The sequence below is a fragment of the Plectropomus leopardus genome, chromosome 24 (assembly GCF_026936395.1).
Source record: "Plectropomus leopardus strain MGB_pleo_1.0 chromosome 24, ASM2693639v1, whole genome shotgun sequence".
NCBI lineage: Eukaryota > Metazoa > Chordata > Actinopteri > Perciformes > Serranidae > Plectropomus > Plectropomus leopardus.
This window is the reverse complement of record NC_142199.1, coordinates 10,234,556-10,245,440: the sequence shown is the minus strand read 5'-3', so window position 1 is coordinate 10,245,440 and position 10,885 is coordinate 10,234,556. Positions and strand designations below refer to the sequence as shown.

General features: G+C 37.9%; 2 protein-coding genes across 2 annotated transcripts; both read left to right on the top strand.

Moving 5' to 3' along the window:
• Positions 1-869: 869 nt before the first annotated feature.
• Positions 870-3,390, top strand: rpl31 (ribosomal protein L31). The gene is made up of 5 exons (XM_042513106.2): positions 870-1,008; positions 1,672-1,775; positions 2,102-2,227; positions 3,120-3,232; positions 3,321-3,390. The coding sequence occupies exons 2-5, from the start codon at positions 1,672-1,674 to the stop codon at positions 3,350-3,352; spliced, it is 375 nt and encodes a 124-aa protein (XP_042369040.1). The 5' UTR covers positions 870-1,008; the 3' UTR covers positions 3,353-3,390.
• A 632-nt stretch (positions 3,391-4,022) lies between these two features.
• On the top strand, positions 4,023-10,233 carry chst10 (carbohydrate sulfotransferase 10). The gene is made up of 6 exons (XM_042513061.2): positions 4,023-4,321; positions 5,547-5,690; positions 5,776-5,885; positions 6,744-6,969; positions 8,057-8,162; positions 8,319-10,233. The coding sequence occupies exons 2-6, from the start codon at positions 5,585-5,587 to the stop codon at positions 8,869-8,871; spliced, it is 1,101 nt and encodes a 366-aa protein (XP_042368995.1). The 5' UTR covers positions 4,023-4,321; positions 5,547-5,584; the 3' UTR covers positions 8,872-10,233.
• Positions 10,234-10,885: the final 652 nt, after the last annotated feature.

Here is a 10,885-nt window from a genome sequence, read left to right as displayed (position 1 = left end):
TAAGTGCTGAATTTGATTTATAACCAAAACCACTTCAGGGTTGGTGTTTGACAGCATGTGTAATTGAGAAAACAGTTGATTTTATGACATGAAGACATTAAAATATTTTTTTATGGGGGGACACATAACAGATATTACATATGAATGAAATAATCTTGGCAGCAAATGTGGTACACCATAAAATAAAAAGGCCAGCCCAAAACAAAAAAGAGGTGAACAGATGTCACAGTGATTACTATATTCAAAAATTATGAAGATGACAACACTTTAAATTCAGTTTAAGACAAAATAGAGCAGGTGTCTCATCACTAGTTGTAAACCCCAAAAACCTCATACACAAAAGTTTTATTATATAGTGAGTGGTTGAAATGCCTCTTATTTATTTATTTATTTATTTTTAAAGATTTGTTTATTCGCAATTGCAAAATATACAAGCAAACCAACTGCTGAAATAGACAGTTTTTGTGTGTTTCTGATACGGGAAAGAAAATGATAACTATAATAATAATAAAAACAATAATACAATCAAAAGAATTAAATAATAATAAAAATAATAATACTGCCTCTTCCTATTTTCTGTTTAACTGGTGCCAAGTTTGTACAATTAATGATTTTATATAGGCATCTCACATTCCTGTTCTAAAGAAAATCAATACTGCAAGCCACTTACTACATGTTCCTAAATGTGAAAAAGTGAACAAAAGCAGATTAGAGACCAAAGTGCTATGCGTGCAACACTTATTTCTGTGTCAATGTTTTGTTAAAGTAGTCTGATAAGGGAAAAATCGCATTTCCTCATCTTCATTATGTCTTTCAAAAGGTGAAATAGTATTTAATTTATATTAAATATATATTTTTAAGGGCATTTAATCTTTTATATAGGCTCATCCCGGAACTTTTATTCGTGCACTTGTTGACAGACATTATATAAAACGGACCGGTTTCCTTTACCCAGGATCCTCTGCTTTAGATCCGTCCTTCCGACTTCCGCCTCAACTTAGAGTCGATGTGAGTATTTTATTCGGAAATTATATTTCTACAATCTATCACCATCCTGTGGTATTAGAGACTCAAATCACCCCACACTTATTGTAGTCACACACATTAATGATGTGCTGTCCTCTATGTGAGGTTTTTGATGTGATTTAACGTATTTAAAGGCATTTTAAAGCGACGAACGGTACGGCATCGACTGCACCGGAGTGGCTTTACTTTGCCCGGCTGCTCTGTGCCGTTTTCTTTACGCTAGAAAGAGTTTTTGTTATTTCTAATGTGAAACACTAGTTGTAGTTTTAAATTGTTAGTTAAACGATACTTTAAGTGCTATTTTAACCTGCCGGTTAGCTCGCATGTCATAATAATAAGAGCTCAGGCTAGCTTTATGCTAATGCTACGGTGCCGGTGTTGTGTCGAAATTTGTTCCCCAGCTAAATAATGTCTTCGGTTGGTTTGAGAGCGCCCCTCTGTAGTTAGAATAAGGGCAAACGTTTGGTTCACATCCAGGTAGAAGGAACATGTTAGCAGGGAAACTGTTTTTATCACAACAGCTTCTCTGGAAATCTGTATCAAAGATCTCTGTAGTCAAGACGGTGGTGCTTTTTAAGAGTTCAGTAATCAAATGCTTAAGCAGAAGTGTGTGTGTGTGTGTGTGTGTGTGTGTGTTGTTTTTAGATGGCCCCAACCAAGAAAGGAGAGAAAAAGAAGGGGCGTTCAGCCATCAATGAGGTGGTGACCAGAGAGTACACCATCAATGTGCACAAGCGCATCCATGGAGTGTGAGTACTGAAAATAAACTTCAAAAATCATGACATTTCTCCCTCTTTTTTACATCACACCCTCCATTCTCATTGATAATGAACAGTCCCTAATTATATTTAAATAGTCAGTTCTATTATGAATTCATTGCTTTTTGAAATGTTATATATTTTAAAGAGCTATTATATAATGAAAAACCAATAAACAGTATTGATGGTTGTTTCAGAGAATGTAAATTTGCCTCTAAGTCATGGAAATTTATGAGTAAATTGTGTCTGAATCTTGTATTTAATGAACTAACAGAATTGTTAAATTCAGCAAATATAATGGTGCTTTCTCCTTGCAGGGGCTTCAAGAAGAGGGCCCCACGCGCCATCAAGGAGATCCGCAAGTTTGCTGTGAAGGAGATGGGAACTCCCGATGTGCGCATCGACACTCGCCTCAACAAGGCAGTGTGGAGCAAGGGTGTCAGGTAAGATGATGCAGCTGTAACACTGCCATGTTTTGATGAAATCATAACAATCTGGCACATTGAGACAGACTTTTGATTTTAATCAAACCGACGTAATGACGGTTAAAACCCACTCTGACTGCACACTGTCCTGTTTGTGCTACTTGAAAATGAAAAGCCTGTCATCAAGCAGCTTCAAGAGTTCATATCGAGTTGATCATTTTAATCAGCTGTGTCGGAACAGGGAGAAAACACGAAGGACAATCGAGGAGAGGTTTGGGAAACAGTGGTGTAGGGGAAGGAAGTGGTTTGTAAAAGGTTTCTGTGTGGATATATTTTAGTAGAATGTGCTTTGGGCTGACAGTCTTTCCTCTAAATCCATGTTATAGTAAATTTTTCTTTTCTTTTTCTTTTTGCACACTGTGCGAGATCACCGGGTTTAGACAAAAGGCAGAAGAGTCCCAGAGCCTGGAGGCCATCAGCAGAGCTCAGAGGCAAGACAATAGGTCAGAGGTCAAAGCTAGCGGCTCGACTGAGCTCAGAGATCCGCGCCTCGCTTCCAGGCTTTGTTATGCTCCTGCCTCTTTTCAAAACTGGCGTTTTCACTGACATGTGCTCTTTGGTACTCACCTGTGGATTTAAGGTGAAATTGTACCTTGTAGTATTGACATGAAAAGTCTCTGCTATGGTTGATGTCACCACAGATGGAAAATGATGAACATACAAGGTGGTGTAGATCAGCAAGACGTCGCTGTAACTGTTTCTGATTCATTGTGTCAGAAAGGAAAAAAAAGACTGCAAGAAATGAGAAACTGCGTGAAATTGGAGCCAGTTTTAACAGTTGCTGAGACAGGTCAAACACTGAGCATTTAGTGAAGATGGTAACCATTGTGTTATGCTCTGTGTTGTGCAGGAACGTGCCGTACAGGATACGCGTGCGGCTGTCCAGGAAGCGTAACGAGGACGAGGACTCCCCCAACAAACTGTACACCCTGGTCACATACGTTCCTGTCACCACATGCAAAGGTAAATGCACCGCTAACAGTCTGACGATCACCTGCTGAAACAACAAATAACATTTTTATTAATCTGTTTTCCCCTTTTTGTCCAACAGGTCTGCAGACAGTCAATGTTGATGAAAACTAAACTCTGCGAGTCGAATAAATAAAAATAAAAGAACCTTTTGACTTGTGTCTTTATTTCTTTTTATGCAATTGTCATATTTGGGGTGTTTTTTAGATTTTGATTAATGGTTATTATCATCACAGATGAGAATACTGCTCTCAACAATCATTTTAATCATTATTTGTGAAGAATATCATTAACAAGCTAACCTGAAAAATGCATGTTTTAGTTCTTTCACTGCTGAGCACAGCTAATTTAAATGATCAACTTGTAATGAACTCTGAAGTTGCTTGATGACAAAAATAAATACATAGAATAGAAAATGAAAAAAAAATTAACAGTTAAAAATAAAAACTTTAAAATGAAAACAAATTTAAAAAAAAAAACTAATTTAAATCATCATCGCCATAATTGCAATTCAGTGATAAATAGGTGAATTTTCACATTTCCAATACTCTTTGCAATTCAGTTTTCAGGAAGGATTTGCATTTTCATTAGAAAATTAGCTTTTTGCCTTGGTGATGACAATACACAAATAAAAGGAACAAAAAATAAAACTCATTTTAAAAAATCATCTAAAAAATTATAAATGAATAAATAAAAAAAAACAAAATAAAATACTTGAAATAAATAAAATGCCCAAACGAATTAAAACAAATAATAAAAAAATAAGATAAAAAATAAATACATAGGATTTCAAACAAAATTTAAAAGAAAAAAATATTTTGAAAGAATTAAAAAAAAACATTAAATAATTTAAAACAGAAACATTAAAAATAAATATTATTATGAAACGTTAAAAATAAATAATTTAACCATTAATACATTTTATATATATATACAAAGCTGCCGCTAGTGGGCGCTCCTCCTTTGTCAGCAGTCGGATGTTGTGAAGCTCGGGGACGCAGCAGCAGAGAGAGCGGATCGATGGCATCCAACGTTTCCCCCTGAGTTTGTGCAGCTGTAAAGTTGCTGTAACTCAATAGAAAGGTAAGTGGCGAGGCTGCTCTGGTGTTGTGTTTATGTCGACATGTTGTATGAGGCTCACAGAGAAAGATTAGGCTGGTTCGAGTTGTGTGAATCATGTCTGCTTCATGTCTGGGAGGGACAGGTGTGGCTAGCTGCTGGGCTAACTAACTGACCAGCTAGCCAGCTAAAATGCAGTTAACGGTCGCTACTGTATATGAATGCGCTAACGTTAGCCGTTTGGTAGCTATTCATATAAAACACACTGAAAACAGTAACCTTGGCTGTTAGCTAACACTAATTCAGAAGCTAATGAAGGAGGGAGACCGCTCCAGCTAACTCACATAACGTTAACTTGTCAGCGACGCTGAAGTCAGCCTCTGCATCGTAGCGTCTGGTTGAGCAGTTAAGGGGAGAGTAATTTGCAAAGCATGTTAGATGTTTTAAGTAAAGCCTCATGTTTGTCTGAAACCCACTTTCACATTTGTGACATATTTATTCTATTTGTAAAAATGCAAAAAAAAAGGGAAATTTCCCTGCTTTTTTCACATGTAGACCATAATGATCCAGGTTTTTCTTGAAAACCACTACGTCTAGACCTGTCTAATCTGGACTAGATTATTCCAGAGAGGTGGTTCAAGATTGAAATTAACACTGTCCATTTAGAAACCATCCATTTAGACAAAAATGAAATTTCTGCAATTCTATCACCAGTCAAATTGTGTGTAAAAACCCTCTAATAACATTAATAATTGAATATCTACACATTAGAAAACCATAATTATTTTGTCTTTCAATTCCAAATAGCAGTAATTAGCAGGTAAAATATTTTTTTGTCAATGTCCCAATGTTGATACCAATTTTGTCATAAATTGTTTAGTTTTAAGGAACATTTAAATGTAACACTGAGATGTTTTACAATCCATTTGTAAGCTACATATTTATCCGTAAAGCATAACAAATGATTTTGTAAAATGTAATACGCTTTCTTTCTGTAAAAAAAAATAAAATAAAAAAATCATTATTTCAACACGTTTATACTTTAAAATTAGCAGTTTTGTTTGCCTCAGCAACTGCTGAAGCGAAAGCCACGAATCAGAAGCGAACTTCATCGTCGTTAATTCATATAACGTTAACTTGCCGCAGATACCGTAACATGTTTTAGCATTAGCTTTAGGTGCTGTGGTTGCTGACAAATGTCTAAGACAACAGCTTGTTTGTGAAGTCACAGTTAGCTGTGTGTGTCCAGGTGGGAGCGCCGCGCAGTGTTTCCATGGCCTTCGGCTGATGGGCGAAGCGATGCGGCACCACTGGCTGCTCCTCGGGGCTTGCGGCTGGGTGCTGCTCATCCTCATGTTCGTCAGCAAGTTCATCAGCTTCAGAGCTGTGGATGGTAAGCTTTTGTGTCTTATATTGACAACTGGCGTCAGTACTTAATGGAGTAAATACGATCAGCCCACTCTGGTGTGTTTTTTCAGACTATGGAGACAGGGTTGGTGGTCAGAGTTGGACAGTACCAGGCACCAAGGTGGTCAAACCCATTCGTCTTTCCAGCCCAGAAAAAACTGTCCCAAAGCCCTCTGATCAGGTGACTAATGCAGCTGATTACTTATACTGATACGCTACTCTGATACTGCAAAGTCACACAAGATTATCTTACTTTTATAAATCTAGGAAACTGGTAAGTAAATATAACAATTAGTTTTAATTGAAAGTACAGTACAAAAGTCTAAGGCTACCATAGATTTGTTGTTTTAGCAAAGTGGCAGTGATATATATGTATTTATTTCTCTGTCTCTCTATTAAGGTATGAAGAAAAAACACAGAGAACATTTACAGTGCATTAAAACACCAACAAAAAAGGCAGAACAAAACTGCTTCTTCAGACTGAAGTCAATATTTAGTGTGACCTCCCTGTACGCGCAGCACCTCTTGAACTCTCTTGGGCAGACTATCTTGAGGTTTTCTTAAATAATCTCCTGGTTTACCTGAAGATTAGTTATTTAGTCAGTTTGTTTTTATTTCTGTGTAATGCCATTTCTGGTCCAACCCACATGGGATTACAAGACACCACAATACAAAGCAGGTGTCATCCTCTAGTTTTGCAGATATCAGCAAAAATAAGAAGTGGGTACATAAAATAAATAAAGTTATTAAATAATATATGACCAATATTCTTGCAAAAAATTTAGCTTGTTTTAGTTGTTAACACTGAGAAAAGTTAATTATTACAAGTTAATTTTACAAATAGATAGAAGGTAAACATGAGAATAGTTATATATACTTACCTTTGTCAAGTTAGTAAGATCAACTTGTCAGATTTTACGGTGCACCACTGACTCAATTTGAAACAAAGTCATTCACATTTTCTCTCTGCATTAAAAAAAAGATCCTCATTTGTGTGTCTGTCTGTCTGTGTGTGTCTGTGTGTGTCCGTGTGTCTCAGCCCACAGCCGTCCCCACAGTGACAGACTGGCAGTCAGTGGTTGAGAGGCGAGTCGAGTTGCTCTCAGCTGTATGTAAGAACAGCAGCCTCAGGAATCTGACTCACGTCTCCATCAGCAAATTTGTCCTGGACCGCATCTTCGTCTGCGACAAGCACAAGATCTTGTTCTGCCAGACGCCAAAAGTGGGCAACACACAGTGGAAGAAGGTCCTCATTGTGCTCAATGGTAGGTAACAGATGAGGGTTATAGTAATATTTACTATAATGATGAGGGATGGCTGATGAATATTTGTGGTGTTGTGTGCGGGTAAAACATGGGCAAAGCACAAAATAAATTTGTAAAACATGGTGCTGTATATTTAGTTTGGCTTGAAGTCTGTTTAATTAACCCTTTGAAACCAGAGTTAATTGGCTTGAATTCTCTCTAAAACATAGGAAGAAGGTAATGGGCAGTGAAAGAAGAAATGACCCAAAAAATGACAAGGAATAAGTAAAAAGTAGTACCTCAAAAGTAGTGTAAAAATATATATAAGAGAAAAAGTAAAAAAAAAAAAAAAAAAGGAAAGGTGCTTTTTTTAAATCAAGAATATTTTTATTAAATTCTAACAAATTTACACACTGTATACAACATGTAGAAAGCTTTACAGAACATATACAAGACAGGACACAGTATGAAATCAAATTACAATCCTCCCCATACCACTAACCCCCACATAACTCCCGAAATATTGACAATAGAGTAGTACAAAAGTTACATCTCTCTCAAAATAAAGTCAGGCTTTATTTTGAGAGAGAGGAGAGGTGCCTATGTAAAAGAAGGTTTGTAACATACCTTTAAATATATATTTATGAAAATAAATACAGACAAGACACTCAAAACCCCGGTGAAACAACTCATTTCACTACCTAGATTTGAGCCATCCAGCTAAAAAACATTTGGAAAGTCTAAAAAAGCCACAAGATTAAATGTTCAAACAAGCAACATGCTAACCGGAAACCAGTCGCTCTGCTGCCAGGAGTTACCTGGCACAGGCTGTGAGTCTCCAGTGCAAATGCTGTATGGGCCAGATCCGGGAATTTTAAACAGATTCTTCACCTGGAAAAAGAGCCTTTTTTGCTTCATGTGCCAGTGAGCCGCTCTCATAGGAATAAACCAGGCCCTGCAGTGGAGCAATGGACTGTGTTTACTGACAATGGTTTTCTAATGTGTTCCTGAGCCCATGTTGTAATATCCTTTACACAATTATGTTTTGTCCCTGATTTGGAGTTAGGGTTGTAAATCAGTTGATGACTTTTGCAATTAAAATTCTCAGGAGCGTTCCCCACTGTGGAGGAGATCCCAGAGAACCTTGTTCACGACCATGAGAAGAACGGCCTGCCCCGTCTCTCATCACTCACGCCACAGGAAGTTACTCACAGGTCAGTTCAGAGTTACTTTGATCATGTCAACTTGTCTGGGCCAGGTTGCAGGATGTGCTCGTGGTTGCTGCGGATGAGAGAGCTCAGTTGTGATAATGGGAAAAGTGTTTATTTTTCATCTTTCACAGCCATTTTGTCAATAACGTTTCTCAACAGATTAAACACCTACTTCAAGTTTTTCATCGTGCGGGACCCCTTTGAGCGCCTCATTTCTGCATTCAAGGACAAGTTTGTGAAGAACCCACGCTTCGAGCCGTGGTACAAACACGACATCGCTCCAGCCATCATCCGCAAGTACCGCAAGAGCCACCGCGATAGCGAGCTCGCCGCCTCCGGCCTTCACTTTGAGGACTTTGTCCGTTATTTGGGTGACGTGGACGGCCGTCACCGTATGGACCGTCAGTTCGGCGAGCACATTATTCACTGGGTGACTTATGCAGAGTTGTGCGCGCCGTGTGAAATACACTACAGTGTGGTGGGCCACCATGAGACTCTGGAGCAGGACGCCCCGCATATTCTCCGAGCAGCAGGCATCGACCAGCTGGTGTCCTACCCAGCCATTCCTCCAGGCATCACCCGCTACAACAGGACCAAGGTGGAGCAGTACTTCTCAGGCATCAGCAAGCGGGACATCAGGCGTCTTTACGCACGTTACCAGGGTGATTTTGGTTTATTTGGTTACCCAAGCCCAGACTTTCTCCTGAACTAAACTGATTAACACTGACTAAAAGACGTTTTCATATTAAATGGTCTCGACATCTTCACTGAGACAGAGATGTATTGTAGCTGAATGTGTACCGCAGACCTAAAATGCTGGTGTGCAGTAGACGGCACACTATAATGTTCTTATTTTAGGGATAACTGACAGATTGTGGCTATGTTTGCTGTATTTCCTAGGGCTGAGAAGTGCTGCCTAGCATGTAACAGTGTTTTTATGGAGAGAGGAGCTGTAACTGATAAGTGGGCTGTCAGCAAACCTGTAGTGTCACGATGCAGTGAAAAGAGGAAGAGAGTGTCTGCAGAAGATGCAAAGTGAGTACAATTCCTCATTTTGTGTGACTCAAAAGGTCAAATACAGGTCCAGAACACATTTTCTATTTTTAACACTCATGAATGAATTATCCTCATATGTGAGAGAGGTTTGCTGTGTAATGCCAGGGATGCAGTCCTGTTACCATGAAATGTAGCTATTATATGTCACTGTGTGGATCACCGGTTTCAAGGAGTCGTCTTGTTAAAGGGACAGTTTTTTTTTAATTAGTATTATTTTTTTTAAGGTGGCTAAAATGCATTTTGTTGCTGCCCCCCATCCACATCAGTGCATTTTTTAGCTTCCAGGACAGACTCCAGCCTGCTTCTCCAAACTGGGGGCGTGCTGACTGACATCTACTGTTTTTAATATACAAACTAAAAATAAGTACCCCATGCAACTTCCCTTTCACAAATCTGAACTATTCCTTTAAGGAAAGCTATGGACAATTATAGTATGCCTTTTGACGTGTCTCTTCTGAACTTGCGATCACGCTAGACTTAGGCAAAGATAGTGTGTATCGGGGATGCTAACATCTTTGGACAAGCAGGTTGAAAGAATATGAATTGATAGGACATTGATATTTGTCAGTGATGTTTTTAAGAGCTAACAGTCTGTTGACTTTTTATGTTACAGTAAATTACTGAAATATCATGAAATACTTAAATTTAAACAAAGATGGTTCTCCCGTGATTCATACAGTCACCATTGCTCTGGTTCTGCCTTTAGTGAAACTGACAAACGGTGTTAAATGATTCCATTTATTTAGCTCTTACCTGCGCTGGCACATCGAAGGAAACGACACTGGATTTTAAAGGCTAATTTTTCTATCAGAAATGTACTGTGTAAATGTTCTTAACATGACTTGCAACTCAACATTTGTATTACATGTTGCTATTTATAATATTATTAACCTGACACCAACAGCGTGTCACAGTTGTAAGACAGTGCTGCTTCCCTGCAACCACCTGGTGACCTTTTGGACAGGCGGTCAGAATACAAGGACAACACTAGTTAGTAATAAAGTTCCATGTGAAATAATGTGCACTTCCTTCTTCTTTGCTACTAGAAAAAATGTGTTTTCATATCTAAATTGCTGGTAATTTGCTGAAAACAAATTGAAGCAAGTCCTGAAAACCTGAATCTGAACCTTTGAACTTTGAGCAAACTGGTGTGATTTCTTTCAAAAACCTGCAAAAAAAAAGGCAATGAGCAACTTGGTAAGAAATGTTGAACAAACTGCAAGAAAGTAGTAGATGGAGAAAAATATTTTTATAAAGGCAAGAGAAACATGTTTCAGGCGAAACGAAAAAAATAGGGGAAAACTACACACACACACACATATATATATATCAAAATTTACATCTTTAAAGTTGTGTTACAAAGTCATATTTTTAGCATTTTTAGATAATTTCATCTTTTTTTTCTTCTTTAAAAAAAATATTTTTACTGTTTTTTCCTTCAAAAAATAGCAGGTTATTTTACTTGTACTTTTTTTTTTTTACTAATTTCTTGAACATTTTGGGGTCATTTCTTCTTTTCCTTGCTTACTGCTGTGTTTTTAAAAGAAACCAAGCCCAATGCGCTCAAGTTTAAAAGTTAAGCCTTTGAAAACTGTAACAACATCACTTCTCTTTTACTGCTTTCAGAGACTTTTCACAAGTTTTCAAAACTTTAACCCAGAAGCAAACTG

Excerpts from the sequence above, each read along its gene's own strand:
- rpl31 (XM_042513106.2), top strand. The coding sequence starts at position 1,672 with ATGGCCCCAACCAAGAAAGGAGAGAAAAAGAAGGGGCGTTCAGCCATC. Across the intron at positions 1,776-2,101 it reads CACAAGCGCATCCATGGAGT|GGGCTTCAAGAAGAGGGCCC; the intron begins GTGAGTACTGAA and ends TTCTCCTTGCAG. Across the intron at positions 3,233-3,320 it reads TCCTGTCACCACATGCAAAG|GTCTGCAGACAGTCAATGTT; the intron begins GTAAATGCACCG and ends TTTGTCCAACAG.
- chst10 (XM_042513061.2), top strand. The coding sequence starts at position 5,585 with ATGGGCGAAGCGATGCGGCACCACTGGCTGCTCCTCGGGGCTTGCGGC. Across the intron at positions 5,886-6,743 it reads TCCCAAAGCCCTCTGATCAG|CCCACAGCCGTCCCCACAGT; the intron begins GTGACTAATGCA and ends CGTGTGTCTCAG. Across the intron at positions 8,163-8,318 it reads CCACAGGAAGTTACTCACAG|ATTAAACACCTACTTCAAGT; the intron begins GTCAGTTCAGAG and ends GTTTCTCAACAG.